The sequence below is a fragment of the Pleurodeles waltl genome, chromosome 5 (assembly GCF_031143425.1).
Source record: "Pleurodeles waltl isolate 20211129_DDA chromosome 5, aPleWal1.hap1.20221129, whole genome shotgun sequence".
NCBI classification, from domain to species: Eukaryota; Metazoa; Chordata; class Amphibia; order Caudata; family Salamandridae; genus Pleurodeles; species Pleurodeles waltl.
Genome location: NC_090444.1, coordinates 1202068230 through 1202093434, shown reverse-complemented (window position 1 = coordinate 1202093434; position 25205 = coordinate 1202068230). Strand labels below are relative to the sequence as shown.

Below are 25205 nucleotides of genomic sequence, written 5' to 3'. Positions count from 1 at the left end.
TGTGCATGAATGTTTGAGTGAGTGTGTGAATGCATCTGTGTGTGTTGTGTTGTTTGTGTGGTTGTATGCGTGTCAGTGAATGTGTGTAAGAATGGTGAAGTGAGTGCGTGTCTGCATGTCAGTGTGATTGTGTGGGCGAGCATGTCTGGAGGTATGCGTGTATGAATGCGTGTATGCCAGTGTGAGTGATTGGGTGTATGTGTGGTGCATGTCTGCGGGTGTGTGCATGTATGGGGGGCTGAGGGGGTGAGTGAGAGTATCGGAGGGGGTGGGTGTGTGTGTGTTTGGATTGGGGTGGGTGAAGGTGGGGGTGTTTGGATTGTGGTGGAGGTTGGAGGTGTGTGTGTTTGGATCGCAGGTGAGGGGGTGTATGTGAATGTCAGGAGGTGGGGGGGGGTTGTGTGTGTATGGAGGTGCGGCTTTGGATGGAGGGGGATGGGGGTGTCAGGTGTTTGTTGTGGGGGAGTTACCTACCAGTGACAGGGAAGGAATTCCTTGTCACCGGTAGGGCCTACCGCCATGGTTTTCGTGGTGTTGCTAACGCCACAAAAACCATGGTGGTAGGCAGACTCATAATGCCGTCGCCAGTACTGTGCCAGACACAGTGGCTGGAGATTGATATCTCTGGCCCGGCGGCTGATACCGTCATGACGGTATGAGTGGAGAAGTTCTCATAATGTGGCAGTATGTACCGTCAGCCTGTTGGTGGTACTACTGCCACATTTACACTCACCGCCGGGGTCAGAATGACCCCCATAATGTCTACTTTGTTGTCAGGCAGCACATAGCAGGATGCTGTTCTTAGCGACTCCTGTTGTAACTATGTTGGATGTTTGTTTGGAGAAATTTGATGCCTTCCTACTTTTGTTTAAAAACATGTTTGAAAGAGCACTTCACTCGGTCCCGTAGGAGCTCCCGTCATGCTCCAGGACTAGAGCCTCGTAGATCAGCAAGATGGCGGGCGGAACGGAGCGCATCGATGATCGCGCTGCCGCCCCGTAAAAAGAAATTAACCATCTCGACTCCCGACTCCTCTGAAGGGAGTGTGCCAACAACAACTACGCTGCAGGAGGTTTTTTTAATGAACCGCCTCAGCCCTCTTTTAGGAACCACTCAGTCATCAGTTATTAGCGCACCGAGCTGGGAACGGCTCAATCGATGTGCCGCGTCCGGCGGGACTTATGGAAACTAAAGACGACGGCAGCGAGCGCCGAACCAGCGGAGTTCAATTTTTTTTCTTTTCTTTTTTTATACTACCGGCACACAGATCGAACGGACCAGTCAGCAGTGATCCCAACAGCCTAAGGCACAAGCAGTGGCAAGCAGGTGGGGGCTGCCCAGCATCAACCACAGGATCAGGGTCTGAGACCCTCCCTCCTCCCCTTGAGGCTGAGTACACACAGCGATGTTGAGACGCCCGATGAGGAACCCAGGTAAGTAATTAAGGCAGCAGGGTTATGAAGGTGGGGTCCTACAGGCATAGCCTCAACAATGGAATTATTGTAGAATATATTTCTCAATGGGCTGCCTGAATCAGTACTCTAAGGAGCGATTTCCATGGGCTTTTGCCGATTTATTGACTCTCCCCCTTTTTTTTTTTTCTTTTTTTTTTAAATAAGGCAACCTATACTGCAGCTGCAGTGGGGTGATGAGCTAGTGATAGGAGAATTACGGACTAGGGGGGACAGGGCAGCGCTGGCATTAATCATTGGAAATTATTGATCAGTGCTCCAGATGGACTTACTCGAATGAATAAGAGCACGAAGGTGCTGTAGAAACAGACGTAAACGCGGCTTTTTCCCTTCTCTGCCCCATTATTACAGATCTGTGTGTATCAAGAGATTCTCGGAGGTATAGCTAAAAGGATTTGCTGTCTTTTATCAGTTTTTTTGCGTTTCGGCATATTGCTCCCATTTTTTTTTCTTTTTTAGTATGAAACGGATGACCCGAGACACACGCTCTAAGGCACAGACAATGGGCAAATATGTTTAAGGCCCCAAAACTAAGACCTTGACTCCCGCCACGGGTAGACAGAGATATAGCTCTGAGCATCTGCCTTCTGGGGGGGTGCTGAGAACTTCTACTGGGGCACAGGGACCACTGCAGCATGTACCTCCTCCTTCGCCAGCCCTATCTGGGTTACCTGTGCTATCAGCGCCTAGTTCAGTAGAAGATAATGAGCCATCAATATTAAGGCCAGCACAACCAGCAAGGGTATCAGCGTATCCCCTCTAACAGCCTCTCCATCAGTCATTGCAGCTTCTAACTACCCACCCCCTGCAGCGTCTGTTGCAAGGTTGCAACATAAGGCGTTGTCTACTTATCCCCTGTTCTTAACCTCTGGCAACAATGTCAAAGCGACACTGAAGGCACCAGAAAGGGAAGAGGATAAAGAAGTAGATCAAGAGGAGCCAATATCGTCAGGCAGAGCAGGGGCTACAGATAGTGTTATAATCCCTAATACGACGTCAGATCCTGTGGTAGAGAGCTCCTGTTCAGCTATGTCTGACTTGATATTGCCAAACGACAGTACTAGTGAATATGCCGGTGTACTTCCTCGTACCCCCAGCCCCAGCCCTAGCAATCACAGTTCAGCATGCAGGGTACCTGGCACTTTCTCAACGGAGGAATGGATGAGGCAGGTATTAGAGGAGCTGCGAACAATAAAGCTATCCCAAGAGGTGGCTCATAACAAGACCAAAGACCAGCTTAGCCAATTAAACACTCATCTAACTCATCTCTCTACAAGATTAACTCAAGTGGAACAGAGAGTCTCGGATCTAGAAGACGCAGGACGTCAAGCAAATTCAACAATACCCCAGAACCAATCAGAATTGGAGGATCTCCAATTTAAGCTAGACGAGATGGAAAACAGATCTCGGTGTTCAAACCTGAGGTTTGTAGGAGTACCAGAAGAGATGGAGACAGCCTCATCCGTAACCAAGGTGGTGTCTGATCTCATCTGCAACTGCATTCTCCCAGAATCGGCAAAAACCACAGCTGATCTCTCAATAATGAGGGCACATAGGGTACCATTTACGCGTTCTGCAAACTCAAAGCATCCCAGTACTACACTAGTCAATTTCAGAGACTATAGGATCAAAGAGCAAATTCTTTCACAAGCAATCAAAAAGAAAAACTTTAAATTTGGAGACACCTTCAGCTTTCATGTGTTTTCGGATATGTCTGTCATCGCGGCTCATCGATGACAGGAGTTTGTTGGATTGATAGACATCTTTAAAGGGCTGGGAGCTCCGGCTGGTATTGAACAATTATCCAAGCTCAACGTGCTTCATAAAGGACAAGCGCATGTCTTTCAGCACGTACAGGATGCAAAGGACCTTTTAGCATTTGTAAAGCAATGTTAATGTGATTAGTGCAGGAAAATGGGGGTGGATGGAGAGAGGAGATAAGGTAAGAGGTGGGGAAAAGACGGCGATAAGTCAAGTAGCAAGTAGGGGGAAGGGGGGAAGGGGGAAAAGAAAGAAAAGAAAAAAGAGAAGAAAAAAAGGGGGAAGAGCAGGAAAGAAAATTGATGTCTTATGGATAATTTTTTAGATGCATCATGTGTTATATGCTTCCATTCTTTCTTTCTTCCCATGGATTCCTCAGTCCGTCGGTCTTGTTGATCACATGAGTTTAGGCTTCAAGAGTGCCATGTCAGTGCACTCTCTTTTGGGATATGGGGGGGTGGGTTATGATGAATGGGGGTCGGGACGGGTGAGGCCCTTGATGAGGAGGGGAAGGGGAGGGGGCACAAGGTGGAGGTAGGGCAAAAATGTAGGTGGAGGCCAGCCAACTATATCCTTTATTTCAAAATGAGATTTAAGATGGAAGTGCAATTAAGCAGAACCAAAAATGTTGTCGAAATACAATTGCTCAGAGAGATGATGGGGTGGAATAAGAAAGAGTGATTGACTACAAGTTAAGAGTAGCTTTGTGCAATCTAAACGGAGTGAATAATAAGGTTAAACTCCAAGTGGTCCTAAACTGGCTCAGAACATCTCAAGTGAAAGACATCCTTTTACAGGAATCCCACTGGAAGGCTCATAGCAAGCTACCTAAACTCCCTGCGTATATAGGCCAATCCTACTTTGCATCGGCTAATGGTGAGGTACGAGGTGTGGCTGTCTTGTTTTCGCAAAAAATTCATAGGGAGAATAAAGGGAGTTTTAAGAGATCCACAGGCAAGATGGATAGTAGTTACAGCTATGTTGGCGGTAAGAGAGATTCATTTTGTAAGTTTTTATGGCCCAATAGAGTATGACGAAGTGTCAATGCAGCCTTTATATATACACTTGTCTTCACTGTCAAGCTATTTTATAATCAGAGGGGATTTCAATATAATTCCCAACATCAAATGGGGCACAACACGCAGGAATAAAGCGCAAAATAAACCACGAGCCTCTCAAATGCTTCTCAAACTGATCTCATATTTAGCCTTAGTAGATGTGTGGCGGGCGGACCATCCCCAGGAGAAAGAATTTACATGCTACTCAAAAAGCTTTAAAACGGCATCAAGAATTGATTATGTCCTAATCTCATCTGCACTGCAGTGGCAGGGGTCAGGGATACTTGCAAATTCCTTTTCAGATCATTCCGTTCCATGGGTTAATATTAGCGAAATAGGAAATCCGCAATGCCACCCACAGGGGCTACTGGATAGATCCCTCTTAGCAGAGGAAGATTGGGTAGCAAAGCTTAAAGCATCAGTTACAGAATTTCTAGCGATGAATAAGAATTTAGCCTCTCTCTTTAGCATTTGGGGAGCCACTAAAGGTTATATACGCGGAGAGGCAATTTCCTTTAAGGCTTACCTAGGGAAATTAGCACGTGATCAAAACTATTTGCTTCAGTGGGAACTACAGCGTGCATTAAAAAGAAATCAACTACTACCCAGTGCAGAGATGGAAATAACATTGAAAAGAGCTCAGGCCAAACTAAGGGACTTCTATCTATCTTGAGAGATTCTTAATAGACATACAAGCTTCCAGAAGCAGTACGAAGAAAGCGAGCATGCAGGTAGATTTCTGGCCTGGTCAGTTAAAAAGAGATCCAACTCTAATGTAATAAAAACTATATTTGATGAAGAGCTGGGCAGAATGGTTAGTAAGCCTAAAGAGATAGAAAAAAGTATTTCTCTCACACTATGGCAAGCTGTATACAGAGACAATGCAAGCGAATAGTTTACAGATTAAACAGTATTTAGATTCAGTGATACTGCCAAGCTTAGACTCAGGGGCACAAAATATATTATGTTCCCCATCACTCTTAAGGAAGAAGTAGAGGCAATAAGGGTGCCCCAATGGGAAAGCGCCAAGAGAAGATGGCCTTCATGTGGAGGTTTATAAAATATTAGATGATCAAATCGCCAAAATATTAGTTGACCTATTTAACGAAATAATAGCAGGGGCTGAGGACCCTTCAGCATTTTCCAGGGCTATAGTGGTTAGTTTTGCTAAGAAGGATAAACCACCGGAATATCCGGGCTCTTATCGTCTGATTAGCCTCCTAAATCAGGACTATAAATTATTTACCAAGATACTCGTGGTCCATGCGGCACAGGTGGTACAAGGACTGATTCATGAGGATCAATGTGGGTTTCTGGCGGGAAGGTTACTGTCCACGAATACCAATTTTTTGATTCAGGTAATGGACTATTTCTCTCATAATTATTATCTGGCGGCGATTATAATGCTCGATGCGGAAAAAGCATTTGATCTAGTTCAATGGGAAGCATTGTTTATGGTCCTAGGTAAATTCAGCTTTGTAGGGAAATTCATCCAGACGTTGCGAAGGTTATATGCAGGGGCCCAAGCCAAGGTCTCGGTAAACGCCCAAATAGCAGGACTGGTACAAATATCACGAGGCACGCAACAGGACATCTTTTGTCCCCAGTGCTGTTTGCGCTCTTTATCGAGCCACTGGCCGCAGCAATTTGGCAGGACCAATATATACATGCTCCGAACCCCTTAGCGCCCCAAGTGAAACTATTCGCTGATGATATGATTTTATATCTCTTTGCGGATTTCCAAATATCGATAAAGCTTTTTTAAAGATTAAGGCTTTTTCGGACCAGGGGGTTATAAAATCAATCAGTCCAAATCAGAAGCTCTTTTGTATAATGCAGAAATATCAGTTTTACCAAAAGATATTCGGGTATTATCTTCATCTTCTAGCCCCATTAGGTACCTAGGCGTGCATGTGTCTAAAAATCCAGCAGACTTATTTCAGTTGAACTTTATGAGGGTTCCTAAAAAGATTCAGGGATTATTATTGAAATGGCAGGAATCCACCATGACGATTATAGGGAGGACTGCACTGGTCAAAATGATGATTCTCCCTTTGTTGTTATTTGAATTCTCTAGTATAGTGTTGAGAATACCAAAAAAGATTTACCAAGAGCTGGATTCATTTATTAGACAAAATATAAGAAGCCTCGGCTATCGTTAGAGAAGTTAACTTCTTCAGTGGAAGATGGGGGGCTGGCACTCCCCAATATTCAAACTTCTTATGAAGCTACTATTCTGGATTGGGCATCAGGAGCGTTGCTAAAGCCAAATCTTAATTTCTATCTCAATCAAATGTTGGCAGAAACGAATATGCAGCTTCCACGATTTCTTAAGCATCCCCGCCTCCCAAAAAGGGTAAGATATAAGGTACCAGTAATGTTACAGACTACTTTTTCTTTAATACAGGCTAAATATCAAATTTGTAAGATTCACCCATCAATGAGACTTAGTGATACATGGATGATAGGTTTAGAAATTAGTCAAAGAAATGTCCAAAAGTGGGATGAGGCAGGGATCAGCAACCTAGCAGACCGTCTTTTATAGGAAATCTTATTAAACCATGGACCCAGTGCGTAATGGAGAAAAATGATATTTCAGAGAGCTTAAAACTCTCTTACCAACAAATTCAGCATCTTTTGCAATCAGTGGTAAAAGTAATAGGTGGCTCCAATGAAGCTATCTTTCAGGCCTTTTACAATAACCAATTAGGCATTGGTAGATGGTATAAAATACTTCAGGGAGGGTGTTCAATTATGGCGATATCTCAACTGTTGTTCAGAATAGAAGATATTAACGGGAGTAAAATAGGAATACAACAATGACGAAAGCACAATACAGTGTCACAAAAAGCACTTAGAGGGGCGAATCATACCCCAGCCAGAATAAAGGAAATGTACACGGAGGCATCGGGATGTGTCCGCACTGTCAAACAGCTCAGGGGGATTGGCTCCATATGTGCTTCTTATGCAAGTACTTGGCAGGGTATTGGGATAAGATCTTCTAAAGGATTAGTTCCAGGATATCGCACAACTTAGATCCTAGTCCATTAGTGGCAGTATGGGGTATCACTTAAAACATAGATCTTTCTATTTCCGCTAGACAAATAGTATTTGTGGGCACCTTGATAGCCAAATCACTGATTCTTCAGGTGTGGAAATCACCAATACCCCCCACGTGTGCTGCATGGGAGGCAAGGATGGAGGCAATACGTGCAAAAGAAAAGCTGTATGCCCAGCACATCTGAGCATTACGGAGATACCAGGGTATATGGGGGAAGATGAACAATGTGTAAAATGACTGAGCCAGGGTGGGAGATAGAGACTACCTCAGTGGGCTGCACCTGCAAATACAGTTACAGATATACCATCTCAGTTATTAATAGGACAAGGGCACTCGTAAGAATAGTAATATATTAGATTGATTTGCAAAAAATGTATGTCGTGATGATGTAGTAGGATAAAGTTCTGAATCATGGAATGTAATTGCAGTAAAAAAATAAAAATAATTTTAAAACATGTTTGAAAATCTGGATTTAGAATATTCTGTTGCGGAAGCCCCATGTGATATTCAGAAGGTGGAATGGATGTATTGACTTATGTGACTCAATTTCATCAATTAGCAGATAAAGCTACTTGGTTTGAAGGAACCCAAAATGCCTTTTCAACATTACTCGAAAGAAGAGGTTAAGGATGAATTGGTTAGTTGGCAATGCCCTACTTTCATTTTCAGAACGTATTGACTTAGTGCTGTCAATTGAACAGAAATTACAAGGAAGACAAATAAAGGGCAGGAGGTCCCAAGGAGGTCATTTAAATTTTCTTCATTTGGTTAAGTTTCCAGTGGAGCAGTTACACCAAGAAGAATCTGTGTAAGTAGAGGCAATTATAAATTATTTCAAAGCAAATGAAAAGAAATGCTTCAAAGGCATAGGTTGTAATTATATAGTGGTGATGCTGGACATCTAATTCAGACTTGGGGTAAACGAACTCAGAAGTGTATTGGCTTCCTTATATGAATAACAGTGCTAATCAATTGTTCCTCTTTACAACCATATTAAGAACATCTCTAGATTTACCTGACAAAGATATGGCATTATTGGACCTACTGTTGAAGGTCGCAATTAAAGTTATTTTGCTAGAATGGAAAGCGCTAAATATCGTCTTGTTTCACACATGGTGGGCATGGTTTACTTACCTTAGACATACACATAAATGTTTGTCACTTTCCTCCAGGCCTGCTGTTCCTTCACAGACAACTTTATGTCCAAAACATAAGGGCCCCTTTCTCACTATCTGTCTCCATCACACGCAAAAGGGCCTACTCAAGCCTGTCATAGTAGCTATTTCACCATGCCGTTTATCCCCTTCTCTTATCTCTCACCACCCCGATTGATGTTCTTTCATCTGTTTTCTTTCTTTCTTATTTTCTACTGTTATGCTGATCGTATACTGTTGGCCTAACGTCCTTTTTTGTAAGTTCTGATATGATATCCCGCCTCTTTAGTATTCATGTTTTATAAATTTTTTGTTGTCATTAACCTCTTGTACTCTCTTTCATTACTAAATGCAACTTTGAATATATGCTTAGACTAATATGGAAGTGAATACATTTATACGCTTTGTCTTTCATTATAGGACTTATGGCTCCTTCTGGTCTATACCTTACCTATACATTTGACTGATTACTCCTGGCATTACTCATTGTGTTTGGCATCTTTTCGTCAAACTTGGCTTGATATATATATATATATATATATATATATATATATATGTATGATATTGTTTTTCCATTGCTTTCTGAATTTTCTAAAAATGTAATAAAATATTTAGAACAAAACAAATTAATATATCGAGAACAGAAAAATAGAAGATTATTAATGCGTCTGCATTGCACAATAGTAGCGTCCTGTGGAATGTTCATTGATCAGGACTAGACAACTAAGAATAATATTCCTAAGAGGCTAATGAAAACTCCTGAAGTGATTTAAACTGCTGATGGCTCGCCATTGGATTTTGAGTTGGACTCAAGAGGCCTCTTTTCCATTGTAGGTCTCATTTACAGACCATACTGAAATGCTGTCTTTTGACATTATTGCCCTCCCGATTATGTTGTAATTTTTAGAATCCCTTGGTTAACATAGCATAATCCATATGTCAGTTGGGATACTAGAACAATATCACAGTTACCACTATTTGGTCATGTTCATTAGTATGCTTCACAAAGTTACTGGTCACCCATTGATGAGGTGAAGAATTCCAAATCAAGTTTAACTGTAGCTATTTTTTTTCCTCAATTGTATTGCAGTTCCATGTTTTTTCTCCAGTTTTTGCTACGCCCAAGATGTGCTCACTTCATCCTCCTAAGGAATATGACAGACCATACTAAGACAACCTGGCACTATTGTTCCTTTTGAGTGCATTCATTCTTTAATAAAAAAAAAAGAAGACTTATTTACAGAAGAATTTGCAAAACAAATGTACCCTCTTATCCATTGGCTGGGGCACATTTGCTTTTTGTATTTAAGATTACATGTTTAATTCAAATTACGAAATTAAGAATTGACATCCTTTGCCTCTTACAAAGGATATTTTGGAGACAGTTCACAGACCAAAAGTGTTCTCTAAGGGCCACATGTACAAAGCATTTTTCAAGTCGCAAATGGGGAGATTCGCAGAATCGGCCCGTTTGCAACTAGAAAAATTTGTTTTTGGGATGTACAAAGCCCAAACTGCAATTCGGTAACTTGTTTCCGAATCGCGATTTGGGTTTTGCGATTCGGTATTAGGAAGGGGCGTGTCCAGGGCGTCCTTTCCTAATACCGAATCTAAATGGTATGTATGATTGTTTTGTGACCGTTAATGCAGTCTCAAAACAACCGCAGTTGGCATCAATTTCAACTTGGTGCTAACCCATTGTGAATGCATATGAAAACGTTTTTTAAAAGCAGGCAATGGTCCCACGAACCACTGCCTACTGTTAAAAAATGAATCTGAAACGTTTCATTTTTTTCTTTTTTTTCTTTTTTTTAAACGCAGCACGTTTTCCTTTAAGGAAAACGGGCTGCGTTTAAAAAAAATTGCTTTATTTAAAAGCAATCACAGACATGGTGGTCTGCTCACACCAGCAGGCCTCCATCCCTGTGGTTTTTGCGATTACCAGTGGGTCGCAAATTGCAACATACCTCATTAATATAAATGAGGCTTGTCTATTTGAAACCCACCGGGGACTGCAAAAGAAACTCAGTGGAGTTTCTTACATTTGGAATTGCGATTCCCTAATTGCGATTCACATCGAATCGCAATTAGAGAATCACAATTCCAAATATTCGTACATGTGGCCCTAAATGTGTTTGGAGAGGCACTTATCTTTATAAAGAAGGTCAACAAGTGCAGGCATTTTGAATATTGTGTAATGCTGCTTGGGTTGAGCAATATCCTTGCCACTTTTCTGAGTCTCATGGATTCAATATTCTCTGATATTTTAAATCAGTTTATATTGCTTTATCTGGATGATAAGCTGGTGTTTTCTAAGACTCCTGTGAAACCCAAGAACACAGAGGTTGGTACTGACAAGACTACAGCAACATCATGTGTCTTACAAGCCAGAAAAGTGTGAATTTGAGAAGGAAGATGTTGGGAATCTTGGATTAAGGTTGAATGCTTCTGGCATTCTACTAATCCAAAGAAGGTCTCAGTTATTCTGGAATGGCCCTCATCTACTAATATTAAAGAAACTTTAATTTTTCTTGGATTTTCTAAATCGTTATCCTTAGTTTATTAATAATTGTGCTGAAATAACATGTGACATCACCTGTGGTTTTGAAAAAGTTTGAAAAATGGTCTTTCAAAACTGTGGTTTGCAAAACTTTTTTGCTGAGATTATCAAGCTAAAAGGGTGTTTAATACAGTCCATCACATGTTTATTCAAGCACCAATTCTATGTCATCCTCATACTTTTAAGAAGTTTATTGCAGAAGCAGATGCATCTGAAAGAGCAATAGGGTCAATTTTGTTATAAAGGCAAAAGGAGGGTGGACAAAAAAAAATCTTGATTTTTACTTATCTCATGTCTTGTCTGAGTCTAAACGGAAGGGAAAGAGAACTTTTAACCATGAAGCTAAATTGTACTGAATGGAAACATCTTTGGATGGGCACTAGAGAATAATTTGAAATTCGTACTGATCATCAAAATCTGCAGTGTTTGTAAATTCCTCAAATAAAGGAATAGTCAACAAGCTAGATAAGAATTTTTCTAGGACATAATTCTTTTCATTTTCAGCTACTTAGAGATAAGCATTTAAAAGCAATCACAGACATGGTGGTCTGCTCACACCAGCAGTCCTCCATCCCTGTGGTTTTTGCGATTCCCAGTGGGTCGCAAATTGCAACATACCTCATTAATATAAATGAGGCTTGTCTATTTGCAACCCACCGGGGACTGCAAAAGAAACTCAGTGGAGTTTCTTACATTTGGAATTGCGATTCCCTAATTGCGATTCACATGGAATCGCAATTAGAGAATCACAATTCCAAATATTCGTACATGTGGCCCTAAATGTGTTTGGAGAGGCACTTATTTTTATAAAGAAGGTCAACAAGTGCAGGCATTTTGAATATTGTGTAATGCTGCTTGGGTTGAGCAATGTCCTTGCCACTTTTCTGAGTCTCATGGATTCAATATTCTCTGATATTCTAAATCAGTTTATATTGCTCTATCTGGATGATAAGCTAGTGTTTTCTAAGACTCCTGTGAAACCCAAGAACACAGAGGTTGGTACTGACAAGACTACAGCAACATCATGTGTCTTACAAGCCAGAAAAGTGTGAATTTGAGAAGGAAGATGTTGGGAATCTTGGATTAAGGTTGAATGCTTCTGGCATTCTACTAATCCAAAGAAGGTCTCAGTTATTCCGGAATGGCCCTCATCTACTAATATTAAAGAAACTTAATTTTTTCTTGGATTTTCTAAATCGTTATCCTTAATTTATTAATAATTGTGCTGAAATAACGTGACATCACCTGTGGTTTGAAAAAGTTTGAAAAATGGTCTTTCAAAACTGTGGTTTGCAAAACTTTTTTGCTGAGATTATCAAGCTAAAAGGGTGTCTAATACAGTCCATCACATGTTTATTCAAGCACCAATTCTATGTCATCCTCATACTTTTAAGAAGTTTATTGCAGAAGCAGATGCATCTGAAAGAGCAATAGGGGCAATTTTGGTATAAAGGCAAAAGGAGGGTGGACAAAAAAAATCGTGATTTTTACGTATCTCATGTCTTGTCTGAGTCTAAACGGAAGGGAAAGAGAACTTTTAACCATGAAGCTAAATTGTACTGAATGGAAACATCTTTGGATGGGCACTAGAGAATAATTTGAAATTCGTACTGATCATCAAAATCTGCAGTGTTTGTAAATTCCTCAAATAAAGGAATAGTCAACAAGCTAGATAAGAATTTTTCTAGGACATAATTCTTTTCATTTTCAGCTACTTAGAGATAAGCAGAGTGAATAGTTAAGAAATATATATAAGGTGCAAACATCAACACAACTATACAGGCAAGGGCAGCGAGGGGAGATAGTTTGAAGGGAAAATTTAGTTGCAGTCTCCCTTAAGTACAATGATTTTCTCTGTCTGTATTGTCTATACTAGCATGGACTGTAGAGCACCAATGATGAGACAAAAAATGGGAGCTGTACATTTTAAACTGGCTCATTGGTGCTTCTGTGAGGTCTTCTAGGTTGATGCTTCTCATTTTCTTCCTATCCCTCTTTCACTTCCTGCTCTTCCTTCTTATGTATACTTTTGAGTGAAAGCAAATGGTGCTTATAGTTAATCTTTACATAGGTCTTGTGACCTGAAAAAGAGAAACCATACCCAAAATTTTGAATAAATGTTTTGGAGAAGAGGCTAGCCTATTCTGATGATTTTCTCTTGCACTTTTCTGATGGTTTGCATGTGGTAATCATCAGACCTAAATTGATTATCACGAAACAAAAAAGAGAAAGATTAAAATAAATCACTTCTCACAAATGATGAGCCATTGCCAATGGTAGAAAACTACTAACATCAGCTATGACCCCGATGGAAAGACCAGAGTTATTCTCAAATAAATCAGAATACAAATGGCGTTTCCCAGAGAGGTCCAGGAAATAGCTGAGGAAAAAAAGAACCATGTATGTTAACATAAATCAAAACACGGACATCATCAGGACTCTTGGCCATTTTGTTGACTGCATGACTATAAAAGGACCAATAGACTGTTTAGTTTAGTTTTGAAAATGTCCTACGTTTTAGGTAAGGGTAAGAAGTCTTTGCATTTGTGTTCCTGGGAAATGTCTATGGCATAGGGTGTTTTCTTGGTGCTATAACTAATGAGCATGTTGTGAATAGTTGTACAGCTCTGCTGTTGTATTATAAAAAGCATTTGTATCTCCTAAGTAATTAGCCAAATACTAAAGAACACAAGCTAAACCCGGGGGCTTTAAGGGCTACAAATGCTAAGTTCCACTGCATCCTAATTTGTTTGTGCCTTATGTCTATTTTGAAACTACTGTTCCGCTTTTATTGTTTGTTTGTCTTCATTTTATTCAGATACATTAGTTCCAGAAGTGGTCTTGCTACTGCAAATCTGCTTTGGAGGAGTCAGTGATAATACATCTGATGATGAACTACCCTGCAAATTAGTAAATTAAATGACTGTTAAAGCCTATTGTAGAAGGAAGAAAACAAAATATTTGATAGATCGAATGAAGGGATGTAAGTTATGACCTAGGGTTTGAATGCCAGTGTCACGTGGTTAATCATGCTGAATTTCAGTAGTTCCAAATTGTGATTGCCTATAATGAAAACGTAGTCATATTTTTCTAATTGTGTGGTACTCTTATATTCCTATGCATTACTTCATAGTTATTTTTACATATATGGCCAAGAATATATCGATTTTTTCATAATCAAATATGGATGTGATTTTGCAAAGGCTTAAAACATCCAGAATCTTTGGGTATGTGTGCTACTTTGCATGATTCATGTAGGCCCAGAAGCAATGTTATTCAAGGTTGTATATTTGAACATTTAAAAGAAGCAGAAGCACAACCTGGTCTTCAAACTTGATAAAGTGTGATTTTAATTAGTTTGAGCTTTTTCGGTGTTTCTTTGATTTTTTTAACTATCTGAATTAGTTTTATTACAGAATTCTACTCAAGTGATCAAACTCATACAGAGTTATTATTGAACACAACCTGTTTGTCAAAATCCTAAGATCTACGCATAGTGACACAGAAAGGTGAGCCAGCCCACATAGGGAGCACACTAGGTTTCCATGGATGCCCAGTGAATCTATCCTAAAGGTTTTCAGTGCCTTGGTTGACGACTCTGTGCTGCAATTATTTGATGCATTTGGGGGAGGGACTCTTCCAGCTTTCTACAGTATGTAAAAAAACGTGGTATTGAAGTTAGGGGTCCACACCACTGGTTGTTCATCTCATTCACTTAGGATTGATGCAGTGACATCTGTAGTTAAATTAGGTTTTTAATCTGAGCATATCCATGCAGTGGGGCATTAAAGATCCGATTATTTCTAATGCTATGGCAGCCCTCAACTCGCATGCTACTTAGTAGACTAGGAATAGGGACATCAAGATGGGTAGCGGTTGCTGGATTATTCACTAGTGTTTGTTGCAGCGTGAAATAGGATATTTACATATTTCTTCCACAGAAGCAGCATTGAATGCTCCATGAATGGTGTATTGGTGTGAGCCCTCATTGCCCTGTAGGCCAATACAAAGACTCTTCCGTCTAAAATGGATGAAAGCAGGATATTCCTCGGAATTTGAACACCACAGATTGGGTTTTGGCTGGATGAGGGTCTGTTTGCTTCTGCCAAAAATACAGGCAGCCCTTGACCAGTCCACATCCCTAAATCTGACATTATTCCACATAGCATTATGTCTGTACGAGAAAGGGTGGTTTTAGAGGAAATACTGTCACTCATGGGTCTAACTGGAATAAGATTCCACAGACTCCTGCCTTGCTCTGAGATGATCATCCAACAGTCTGGGGACCTGAAGTATCTGCTGATGCTTTTAACATCTCTGCCAAAGATTGAATCACTCGCTTGGAAAAACTACTGAGCCCCTCTTCCCTCATGATAATTAGGCATTGGTTGTTGTAGTGGCAGACCAAGGAAGTCTTTACCTCTCTGTGTATCCATTTATCTGATGAAGAAATTACATATTTATACAAACACTGAGGAACTAATTTCAGAGAAGCCATGCTAACCCATGACCTCCTCATACGATGTAGTGGAAAGATTATCACAAATTAGGAAGAGCAACCTTACAACTTGCTCATATGACCTTCAATGTAGGTCTCTAGAACCTTTGAAGGGGCTTCAATGATGGCTGAAGGGTGAGGCCAGCCTTAGGGCAGTTGGCTCTTCAGCCCTTCCCCGGAGTTGCTAGCATCTGAAGAATTATTTAGTGGGAAAGAATGTGGCTGGATTTAGCCATAGGATGTATCCCCTCTATCCTTTTCACAGTAAATGTTCAATCTACCTCTTATATCCTCAACAGCTTCTCTGGCGATGCTCCCTTGGGTTAAGAGAACATGGTGGGGTGGCAGTTCCATGTCCAACATAGGAGCCAAACTTTGGAACTCCCTTTACCCGGAAGCTCAGTCAGACCAGCCACAAACTCTCCTTCCGTAGATCGCTAAAAACCTGGTTGTTCCGAGTCTAACCTCTCCTGTTGGTCTGTTTGTATCCGCTTTAGCACTGGGAGGCCTCTGGGTAGCTATGGGTTCTAAGAATCCACTAAACTAAAACTAAACTACCTGTGCAAGGATTTGCTCCGAAGGACGTTTACTATTCATAATTGTACATTACTGTTTGTCATCTATTATCCTTTTCTAAACAGTACTATATTTGGCAAGCAATTTTGTTCATATGCTTCATGTGTATTTCTCTGTTAATGATGATGTGTGCTGCATCATATGTTTTGCCACTCACCCACAAAATGAGACTATGACAACTGTACCATCTTTACAGAAAATGACTTAAAAACGAAAATAATAACATATGGCATTTTGAAGACCAAGAAGTTGTTGACTCAGTCATTTCTGGTAAATCTGGTGCTAGTGTACACAAGTGTAGTTGATGTGTGGTTTATTTTACCCTCCCAATACCACACATCCATTGCATGCAAGTCGTGTCATCTTTTTAAGTTGGTCGAACCATGGAAACTGTCCGAAAATACCAGATTTGCCCAAATCCCAATCCAAACAGTTCAAAGAAGCATGTGTAGAGGAGGCTGTCTTGACATTTCTGGCTACAATCAAAGTGGGCGAATGACCAATGAGAAAATCTGGGGACGTTTTCTGTCCAAACGATCTCTCTAACACCTGAGGCTCTACATTGCACGACTATTTCCACTACTATGATGATACTCTATATTTATTACAGATAACTAACAAAGACAATAGTGTTGCTATATTGATATAACAGTCATACTATAGGTCAAATTGCAAAAATACTGTGGTGTGTCATGTGAATAGTGATAGATTTCTTAAAGTGCTCTTACTAAGGTAAGCATTGTTCCGGTTCAAATGTTTAATAAAGTAAAGGTGGGTCAGTACACATATGCCTAAAGTACTACTCGCATATAAGTGTTGCCATTTCATTTGACATTTTTGGGGTGACTCCTCTTAGGAAATCTCTTTAGTTTGAATACTTCCCTCCATTTATCCAAGATGGGAAACTCAGGGACTCAGTCACGCTGCAACCTCGACACCTGCACTCTGTAAGGAACCTCTAACACACTAACTGACAGGATCGCACCGCCTTTGCTCAAACACTTCAGTTTGACCCAATGCTACAGGTGGACAAGTAATCCACCACCGATCGGCGATGTACACCTTTGTAACAGCTATCCCTAGATTACATTATAAGTGCCATTACATAATCTCCCCCCATTTGTTATGTTCTCGTCTTTGATCCCCCCCACTACCTCTTGCACTCTTAAATGGAGCCGTCTTCACGGGTTCTACAGACTCCTGGCTGACTTTCCCACCATATATGATGAAGTATAGACTACAGAGAGATGTATATCCATGTTACTTCACACACTGTTGCGAAGCTGCATACACAAAATGGCTTTACAGAGCTAGCTCATTACGGCTTGGGTAGCTGTTAGAGGCAGACCTATAGTTTCTAATGCATAACATATGTTTCTAATGCATAACATATACTTAAAACAGGCTCTCGGTCAGTCCGTTCTAATGCTTCATTAGATCAGTTGCATGCTTTCGATTGCCTTTGCTAAGACAGAAGTCATTTCCATGAGGGTTGTTCGTCAAAAAATGGCGCAAGTCAGGTTAGAGAATTTTTTTTTTTACTCTAACCTGACTTGCACCATTCTTTGGCGCACAACCCCCATTCTTCCCTACGCCTCTGCTGCCCGGTTAGAGTCATTTATTTTGACGCTAACCAGGCTGCAGCGCCGGCTAACGTCATTCCATAAATAAGGCACCCGGCTGGCGCATTGGAATGGCGTTAGCCGGCGGTAAACGTTTTGACTCATATCTGCCCAAGAGCTGATTTGCGTCATAAAGTATAAATATGGGCCTAAGTCTTAAAATCGAAGTCGCCGTCCATGACTGGTTATTAATGTGATATTTTGTCATGAAATTAAACTTTTTTCTCTATTATGCCTAAATGTGGCAAGTACAGCCAAAATTCTGCTTTTATTTGAACATTATTGGAAATGTATTTGAACTGTATTTGTGTCTTCCCATTTGCTAATTAAATAGATGTTTCTCAAACTAAAATCGTTAGTGAGCAACTGTGAAATCTCCCTGTGTTTCCATTTGCAACTGACAATGTTCTGATACAGAACAGATTTCGTGCGCCATGCTGTATGCATATTAGACAAACGAGCAAGTTTGTTTTTCAGATTTACATATGGTGCTGGCTGCAGAAGAACAAACTAAGGGAGATTTAGCTAAGTAAACACAGTCGTGCTCTGTGGTGCAATAAATATCGTGATTACCTCTGTGTCTGAGTCCTGGCAGTTCTCCATCAGTCTCTGAACGAATTGTTCCAAAATGTGCGGCCTTGTGGCTGAAAAGTTCTCTTTCATGACGGGATGCTTCCAGAGCTCTGCGACAACAAAAGCATACCAATACAACTTACACCTCAAAAAGTCCCGACTTTATCAAATAGAATTATTATTATTATACAAGTGTACTGAGAAATTAATGCTGGCCGCACCGATTCCCACGCAGTAAGAGAAGTAAACACAATCACCGGAACGGGACATTTACAGAAAGACAGACAACAGGGGCATCAGTGTAATTATGCGTCCTATCAACAAGCTGTTTTAAGTAAATGCAAAGAAGAGAAAGAGGGCACCTTGGGTAATGTAGTTTCTCAATGGGTTGTGGATGTATATGTGTACTGGGCATGTTACCCACCAAAGAAGCTTTTAGAATTTTTTTTCCCAAACAGTGCAAATTGAAGCATTGTTATTTAATAACTTAGCAAAGCAAATTTAACCATTTCAGACCTGAACACAGCCTGCTACCTTGCAGCCCACTGGGGAAATCCTAAAGTGCCCAAATAGCCAGTCCAGACCTACACCTTGGACTGGTTATCCTAAGAGCTATTTAAGCGAATATAAGATACATTATTCCATCTTTCTGTCTTAAAAAACCTTTGTCTTAAAAAAGAAATGCAGTCACCGTCAACTAGACAAGTGGAACAAATGGGGTAGATTTTCTGCAGTAGGAGTTCCTTCCTAATATATGGGGTTATTGGCTAGACAATTGCACGTGTTCACATATTTACCCCACACGTCCAACAGCGGCAATTCTTGACAATAACTTTGAATGATTTAGCATTGTTTTTTTAGCACCAAGGGCTTTGGAAATGGTACAGCAATACACAGTGATGCGCCACAGGATTTGACCACTTTCAGACAGATTAGCATGTTATTTGCAAACGACTTGCACCTTTCCAAATATTTTATGCTTACTAAAGGTAGGATCGTGCCATTCTGGCACGTGGTGATGGTGTGACTGCAGTTAGTCCCTAAATTGTCTATACATCACAGTGTGGCACATGCATGACCAGAGCCCACATTTTGTACTTTAAACACTGTTTCTGTGGAGACATAGGCCCTTTACACTGCAACTGCTTGTCTGCAGGCACGTCAATGCAGGTGGGGTTGTGCAGAAACTTGCCATTTGTGCCCATAAAACTTACACAACAACATTATACTTTTACTTGCAAAATATAATACAATTTACATTACAAAATGTACATTATACAAGCAAAATGTGTTACAATAGGCAATGGAAATATGGTAGCACCCTGTAAGGGACTTGGTAACTCCAGAGGGGTGTATATGCATGTTACTTCACACACTGTTGCGAAGCTGCATACACAAAATGGCTTTACAGAGCTAGCTCATTACGGCTTGGGTAGCTCTTAGAGGCAGACCTATAGTTTCTAATGCATAACATATACTTAGAACAGGCTCTCGGTCAGTCCGTTCTAATGCTTCATTAGATCAGTTCCATGCTTTTGATTCAATGGCTTTCCTCCACATTCATCGACTTTCCTCCCTGTTTTTTTGTTTATCCTACCTGGGAGCATTTTGGGCCTCCCACTGCATACTCAAGAGTCTTGTTTTATTTTGTATTCAGCCTTGATGGGATTTCAGTGCTTCCTTACTCTCCCCCTGCTCCTTACTCTGTCTCCTCTGGCGCCCTCTTTACACTCCCTCCTTCCACCACTTCCTCTTCTGTCTCTCAATCCCTGTGGTATATTTTTCTTTTTTTTTTCTTTTTTACAAGGACTCAGCAGGTGAAAAGTGCTGCAGGTAGATAGCCAGATAGTTTCCTTGTTTATATTTTTATATACTGTTCGCTCTGTTAGAAAGGTAGATACAAATATTGACCATGCGTGTGCATCAACAGGCATCTTGGAACTGGGGTTTCTTTAATAGATCTTTACAGCCCATACCTATAGGCTTTACCAGTTCTTGGTTTTATTAGAAATGGTGACTGAATACGATAATTAGAGCTGCACATGTCATTTGGAAAAATTGTACGAAAACACAGTGCTGGCCCATCATTTCTGCCTTATTTACTTCAAAAGGAAACCACTGTTGTTACTATAATGATGCTCCAGATAGCAGAACCACTAAGCAAATTACCCGTAAGGGAAGCTGTGAGAGAAACACAGGGCAGAAGGGAGACAAGGGGGGAAGGTGGTTTTCTAAGGCAGGAAAGAAAGATGCAAAAGCATAAAGAGGAATAGGGAAAAGGAGAACAGGAGTGCGAGTGAAGAAAAGAAGAGAACAAAAAAACACAGTAAATCATCAACACTGAGGAAATTCAACAGACTTTCATTTTTTCCCCAACAGCCTCTCTGTCCTTTAATCCTGGCATGTTTGTCATCTATATAACACAGTGGCACCTGTACCCAGTCCGAAGAACCTGGCCTAACAATGGTGTTTAACAGTGCGATTCGAGTCTGGGTCTCAGAGAACATGCTATCTAAGGACAATACATTTCACCATCTTATTCTTTACATATATGGTGCACACCATAAACCAAATATTCTCTGTGCACCACACATAATTAATCATTTTTTTATGAGGTATCAGTGATGATACAGGTCTAAGGGACCACTAAAATTAATTTGTGGTAAGACATTAGAGAAACTTAACATCAACCCACATCTGGTCCTCTTCCTTAATTTTTTTTTCGTAAATTTCACAGCGCCACTGGGATATGGGTCCAATGGACGTCTAACTTCAAAATTCGCATCATCTTTCAGAATGAAGCAAAGCTGTCAGCTGGCTCCCCTTCTCTTTAAATCATACATCAAAGAGATTGCATAGGGACTCACCTCAGCAACAGCTCATATCCCAATGATAGGCATCAAAAAGGTCCAACTCCTATAGTATGCAGACAACTCAGTTCTTTTAGCTCGAACAGCGAAGACTGCAAAAACTAGCTGAAGTAAATTAGGCATTGTGCAAGGATTATTACAGCAGAATAAATATGTCAAAGACCATGTCAAAGTTTTGGACAAACTAAAAAGAAGGAACATCACAGCGGCAGGAGAGGCCATTGACAAAGTGAGAAGCTCCACCTATTGTACCATCCAACTGGAAATCCCATAATTGAGAGGCAGCAAAGAATAAAGAGAGGAAAGAGGGTTGCACAAGGGGGCAAGGTATGACAGACAATACGGTAGTGGATCACTGGCTTCTATCCAACAGATCTTTGGATCCAAGATTGAAAGGGCCCTAAGTCTATGGGCTGAGGTATGGGACCTCCACCACCCGAGTAAACAATTAGGTAGGGAACCTGGAAAAGTCTGGAAATCTCTGTCTCAACTCTCCTTTGTAACAATGCTGTCACAAATGAAAACATATAAAGAAAATCTACAGGAGCATGGAAGTACATGCTTGCAAAGAAAAAACTTGGAAAAGACAAAACAAAGAAAATATATTTTCATCTATTTCACTAAAGTACAACCACATATAACCGATTTTTCAAACAATGAAGAGGGGCACATTTTCTGCAAGGGAAGATTCAACATCCTAGACCGGCAAGTTCGAAGAAGCGGCTTGGTGCAAGGGGAACCAAAATGATGTGGATGCAACTCTGGGAAAGCAGAGAACCTTTACCTCATCCTCTGCAAATCGTATAAGACCCGGTGGAAAATGAACATTTGGAAAGTCTACAAGGAGACAGGCATCAAGAGCTACAAGGGATGAACCTACTTTTGTTTCAACTAAAACATCGGCCAGAGTGGGGTTCTACGTAAACTACATTATGAAAGAGAGAAAACAAATGTCTGACACCAATGAATAGGAGCACCCTCCTACCCTAAGGATCAATAGTGCATGAAGACAGGGAAAATCTGAAATACCTACAATGAACGTCTGAAGAAGAGCAAAGAATGATCTTTCACAAAGGTCATGTAAAACATTATCAACTCCCCAATATAACTTACAGGGGCCCAAGAATGCTACTCTCCTAATATCTAGGGAACCCATGGGAAAGCTATGTCCAGACACCGCATGCTTACCCATCCATGACTGTTATATCACAAGTCTCACCCACACACACATCCACACCCATCCACCCACATCCCCTCCCCCACCCGTTCAGATGATTTGGGGCAGCAGTGTGAACATGCTGTACGGCATACTTCTTTGAAGGTAAATATGAGACACTGCTATAGAGTGCCACCCAGCCTCTACGTGGCTTGTACTCATACCGCATGCACACCAGAGGCTGGGCAGTGGATTGCTCATGGTCGGACCAGAGTGGCATATACATATGTGTCTGCAGCCGCCTCTCCTCCTCAATGGCGGAGGAGAGTTGCCCTGCTGGCTCAGAGTCAGCAGCTGAAAAATAAAATAATATTTTACTATTGTTTTATTTTTCAGCTGCTGGCTGAGGCAGCCTGTGCAGGGAGAGGCGGGCATAGGAGGGGGGTGTGGGGTGCATTTATCTGAGCATTTCTGTTTGGCTGGCCATCTTGGGCCGGCCAGACATGCAAGATTTTCTCCAACCTGGCTGTGTTTGACAGCCAGGTTGGAGAAACAGCACAGACTCCCTGTGCCTGAGAGAGCGGTAAATCAACCCGCTCAGGCCAAAGCCCACGCTGCTCTCATGCTTGGTAATAGCATGAGAGCAGTACGGGGATTGCACAGGGAGTCTGAAGCTGCTGGGACCAGGAAGAGGAGTGTGAACTGGATGGCAGCACCAGGTAATATATATATACTTTTTTATTATTAACCACCCCATCCCCACCACCCCATGCTCCCCCACACCCCCCCACTACCTTTATAATGCATCAGCTGCCCTATATGTCTGGTGCATTGATCTTTCGCAGGGTGCCAGGCCATCACCACGAGGCCTGCACATTATTACACTGGTGTAGAGAAGGTAGCTCATACCCCGTACAGTATTCTACCTAATGTGGTAATTTTGCCTAGGAGAAAAGTTGTTCCAGACCGATGCTGCCGCCTGCCTCCCAACTGTGGCTGCTGTGTTCCCGGCCACATCCCAAACCTCATCCTTGTCGTGACAGGCGCCTGTGCGGAGGCATGCTGTCACTGGGAATCAAGGACATGTCCCGACCACGGGAGGAGAGGTGAGGCGTTCACCCGACTTCCCACCTCTGGAGCTGCAAGGTGAGGAAGCCCATATTCATGACTCAACAGCAGCCATGTGAGAAATATACACATTATTAAGAAAAACTAAACAAAGACTGCCAGTGCCGCCTGGGGGCCGTATTCGGAACTGCACTGAAAAGGAAGTGGCAGCTGCCATCCAGCCTCCTAAGGCCCAGCTGGAGGCAATCTAATGCCATACCTAGTCCCCCTAGTGGGAAAGCCTTGCTCTCATCAGTACCTGCCCAGCATGTCCAGGAGAATTGAGCTTCATGTCTAGGCAGCCATAAATTTACCCTGGAGATCGTGAGGTCGACACCCCCTCTGCACACCCAACATGGTAGATGACCAGCACCCACAGAATGCAGTGGCTGCAGCCCATCCACCACCACGGGGCCTGAGCTCCCATGCATCACTGACAGCGCTACCAATATTTAGTGCCCTGATTGACCCTGTAACTGCAGCGCCGCAATTGCTCACATGGTATGTCGGCTGAACAAAAGACAAAAACATCAATGTTTGCCTGGCTGTGAAATCTTGCCAGCATGTTCATCGATGACGATCAGGCCAAGGCTTGTTGGTCCTCGACCCTGGGGCATCTAATCCTTCGCCAGCCTCACATGACCCTGGATGCAGTCCTCATACTGGTTCACTCGTACAAATCCTCAAACAGCTATGCTGAGGAAATGTAGCTAGCACTCACCAGAACTCAAGACCAGCAGGGTCAGGCGAAGCAAGCGCCACTTGGTTCAAGGAAGAGAGAGAAGACGTTGTCTACAGACAATCAGGGCACCCACAGACAATGGCTCAGACCACTCCAACTCCCACAAAGGGCAGGAACCGTGGCCTGGGACTCTACCAAGGGGACACCTGCCCAGCCAAAGGCAAGATGTGCTCCCGGTTTGGAAAAAGGAACTACTTGGCTTGTGTTTGCTGGTGAAATGTCTTACTGTGGAAGAGAACACCGCGGGCAATGGGTGAATGAGCTTACAATCTCAAAAAAGCATACCAGTTAGTGAAGAAGACAACGTCTTCACCATTTCTGTGGCACAGCCAGTGGACATCAAAAGGAAATTGTCTCCAATATGCACTGCGATGATAGGAGAGTTGCCCATCCTAGCCCTGATAGACACAGGGGTCTCTGTGAATGTTATGGTAATGCATCAAGTTGAAAGGCTGCAAAGCTGTCCTCAGCTGGTCACTGCAAAGGCCAAGATATTTGCATATAGTAGCAGGTGTCCCCTGCCATTGGCTGGGGTCTTTAAATAGTTGGACTTCAGTGTGGAGATGGCCAGATAGGGTGTTCCATAGCTTTGCAATTGCCACTTAAGAAAACCATGCCATTTGACCTCTTACGTCCTCCTGACACTCAATGCATGATGTGCCCTGAGACCGTGCTCGTGCACACCCATTCTCAACTGCTCACCCACCTGCTCGTTCCTGACTGTTTGCTGAGCCTGAATGGGGCAGGCTCCTGGATTGGATTGGACAGCTCGGACAGACGTTTGTGGAACAAATGCAGACTGGGGAGCATAAATTGTGGAGCATACACATGTGCTGACCTTGGAGCAAACATCGGTCTGGAGCCCACAGAGTTGCGGATCGCAATGATTGTGAGTTGTGAGCCCTGGCTGGGACATGATTGCAAGGGTTAAGATAGTTCCTGGCTCCATGTGAAGCTGAACTCAAATTTGGGGGGAGAATTCACCCATGGCTATT

General features: G+C 41.9%; 1 protein-coding gene across 1 annotated transcript in view; it reads right to left on the bottom strand.

Moving 5' to 3' along the window:
* Positions 1–25205, bottom strand: part of LOC138297105 (uncharacterized) — a 648847-nt gene that overhangs the window by 233002 nt on the left and 390640 nt on the right. The window contains exon 38 of the mRNA XM_069236605.1: positions 18336–18445. Within this exon, the coding sequence (XP_069092706.1) occupies positions 18336–18445 (110 nt within the window). The remainder of the gene's footprint in view (positions 1–18335; positions 18446–25205) is intronic.